At 32.9% G+C, this 2,114-nt stretch overlaps 1 protein-coding gene across 1 annotated transcript in view; it reads left to right on the forward strand.

Annotated features, from left to right (window-relative positions):
* Positions 1-957: 957 nt before the first annotated feature.
* ORC2 (origin recognition complex, subunit 2) overlaps positions 958-2,114 on the forward strand; it is a 52,594-nt gene continuing 51,437 nt past the window's right edge. Inside the window, exons 1-2 of the mRNA XM_012655150.1 lie at positions 958-1,021; positions 1,474-1,617. Of these exons, the coding sequence (XP_012510604.1) occupies positions 958-1,021; positions 1,474-1,617 (208 nt within the window). The remainder of the gene's footprint in view (positions 1,022-1,473; positions 1,618-2,114) is intronic.

Here is a 2,114-nt window from a genome sequence, read left to right on the forward strand (position 1 = left end):
AAATTCTGAAGTTTGTTCAGTGAGGAACTGAGTATCAAATGTTAGAAAGATTCATGTTTATTATTAATATTTAGTTGCCAAGATACCTAGAAGGCCATATTAATATTCACAAAGTTGTTCGGTAAGCATTCAGTAAAAGCAAAGGAAGGTACTTGGGGTTTATTTGATCCAGGCTTGGGACACCAATGAAATATCACAAACTTTCCTCAATGGAATATATCTTTCTAGTGAACAGATAATAAAATCCACCAAACCATTAATTATTTCATTGCCCCTTTTCTAAACACTTATATTAACTACCCTGTTTCTGTTAATGTGGTAGTTATCAGGATTAGAGCTTTCTTTACAAATGGAATTGTTTTCCCAGCATTGTATTAATAGTTTACTTTGATGGATTTAGCTCTTCTCAAATCTCAGACATCTCTTCCCCCTTGTCCCTCATTTTTCAGATAAAGAATTGAGTTATTTACAGTCAGAGACATAATATTAATACAATAATGCACATTATGCTTTTTATACATAAAAAGACTTTTTAGCCAGGTGTGGCTCATGCCTGTAATCCTAGCACTCTGGGAGGTCGAGGTGGGAGGATCACTAGAGCTCAGGAGTTCAAGACCAGCCTGAGCAGGAGTGAGACCCCATCTCTACAAAAAATAGAAAAATTAGCCCGGCATCATGGTACATGCCTGTATTCCCAGCTACTTGGGAGGCTGAGGCAGGAGGATTGCTTGAGCCCAGGAGTTGGAGGTTGCAGTGAGGTATGATGATGCCACTCTACCTGGGGCGACAGAGCAAGACTCTGTCTCAAAAAAGACTTTTTAAAATATTAACATAAAGATATATATTCATTATGTGAATGTTTAATTTGACAATGTGAATTCTTCATCGCTCTTGAGTGATTTATTGCTTTTGTTTAGGTTGGCAATGACAAGTAAACTGGAAATAAAGGAAGACAAGATGCTGGAGGTTCAATTTGTGGGAGATGATGATGTTCTTAATCACATCCTCGATAGAGAAGGAGGTACTAAGTGATTGTACAATTGAGGAGATGGTTGTTTTAATGCTCATGGATTATTTCATTTTTAAAAATATTTTAACATTTTATAATATTTTGAAAATATAGCACAAAGTATTTGATCTAGTAAGACTAAATAAAAACTGCTTTAATTTTTAGTTTAATTATTTGAAACTTTAATTGAAAATTTTAAATAAAGCCTCATCTAATATGAAATGCTCAATAGTAGTGGTAAATGATAACTTAAAATATGTATTTATTTGGATTCCCCAAAATACACACTTTTGAGGTATGTGGTTTTTTCTTAAACTTAGTTATAATCAAAGTGAAAACACCGACTTTTGCCCTAGCTTTTAAGTAATAGCAATATAAATAGTACAGTTTGTTTACTTATTTAAATGTAATATGTAGAAAGAAGTTGTACCTATCACGTTCTGATTCTTTGGATGTTCTCATAGGAGCTAAATTAAAGAAGGAGCGAGCCCAGCTTTTGGTCAACACAAAAAAAATAATAAAGAAGCCAGAATATGATTTGGAGGAAGATGACCAGGAAGTCTTAAAAGATCAGAACTATGTGGAAGTTTTGGGAAGAGATGTTCCAGGTATTTGGGGGAGAGAAATATATGCTTATATATCTACAAGTAGCAAAAATTGCTTTACAAGATACACAAAAGTAGTCTGGTAGGTTAAACAGTGGTGTGCTATATTACCGTGTTTTTCATTTGAAAAGTATTTGCTTCAGGTTTTTTCTCCATGGTTCGTTTTTTAATAAACAACCAATCCTGCACTTAATTATTTTTAGAAAGAAGGAATCTATAGACCAACTACTCTAAAGTTATTTTTTAAGATATTTATATTTTTAACTTACTTAAAATAATTTTATAAAGCAAGTTATTTCATTTTTACCTTGATCTTCTTTACAGAAATAGTTAGGAGGAACATTCCAGGAAGTAGTGTTGTTCAAACCCAGGCATGCTGGTATTATGGGTTTTTTGTTTTGTTTTATTTTTTTAACACTTCAGCCAGATTCCTTCCAGCTTATACTTAAAAAAATTTTTAGACTTGAATTATATTTTAGTGAGGAGCCTTCTCATTGACT

Source organism: Propithecus coquereli, unplaced genomic scaffold (assembly GCF_000956105.1).
Source record: "Propithecus coquereli isolate 6110/MARCELLA unplaced genomic scaffold, Pcoq_1.0 Scaffold113, whole genome shotgun sequence".
NCBI lineage: Eukaryota > Metazoa > Chordata > Mammalia > Primates > Indriidae > Propithecus > Propithecus coquereli.